The sequence below is a fragment of the Eimeria mitis genome, genomic scaffold (genome assembly GCF_000499745.2).
Source record: "Eimeria mitis Houghton genomic scaffold, Emh_scaff2440, whole genome shotgun sequence".
In the NCBI taxonomy this organism is placed as follows: domain Eukaryota; phylum Apicomplexa; class Conoidasida; order Eucoccidiorida; family Eimeriidae; genus Eimeria; species Eimeria mitis.
In genome coordinates this window covers 5392-5783 of record NW_013570777.1, presented here as the reverse complement: position 1 = coordinate 5783, position 392 = coordinate 5392, and the positions used below count along the sequence as shown (strand labels likewise).

The 392-nt window shown below is 51.5% G+C and overlaps 1 protein-coding gene across 1 annotated transcript in view; it reads right to left on the bottom strand.

Moving 5' to 3' along the window:
• EMH_0053840 (uncharacterized protein) overlaps positions 1–392 on the bottom strand; it is a gene marked incomplete at both ends in the record, with an annotated part of 7924 nt that overhangs the window by 2536 nt on the left and 4996 nt on the right. Inside the window, one exon of the mRNA XM_013497047.1 lies at positions 214–381. Coding sequence (XP_013352501.1) covers positions 214–381 — 168 coding nt within the window. The remainder of the gene's footprint in view (positions 1–213; positions 382–392) is intronic.

The window sequence follows — 392 nt, the reverse complement described above, 5'->3', positions numbered from 1 at the left end:
GCATTACATGTGCAGACTCCGTCTATAGGACCTCCGTCTCTATCGCGTATATATAGCTACCCCGGAACAAAACAACAAGCTGCTAGTTTTTCACGTTCACGAAAAGGAAGCAAGAAAGCTGGTGGATACCATTTCGGGTTCGTTTCCTTGGGACTTGGGAGAAGGCACCACCGCAAGGGAGCGCTCAGGCCCGGTTCCTGGCTTAGGCCGAACTTCAATGATCATTGCATCCCCTCGTTTCTCCGTCCTCACTATAATCTGAGGCATGTCAGGAAGGCCGAGGTTTACTTCATAACGTTTGTACTGAGGCGTCTCCAGGTCCAGCGCAATGGGGCTCTTAGGAGCCACTGTCTTGCTGTCGATCCACAGGAGGACTTGACACTGCAAAGCAA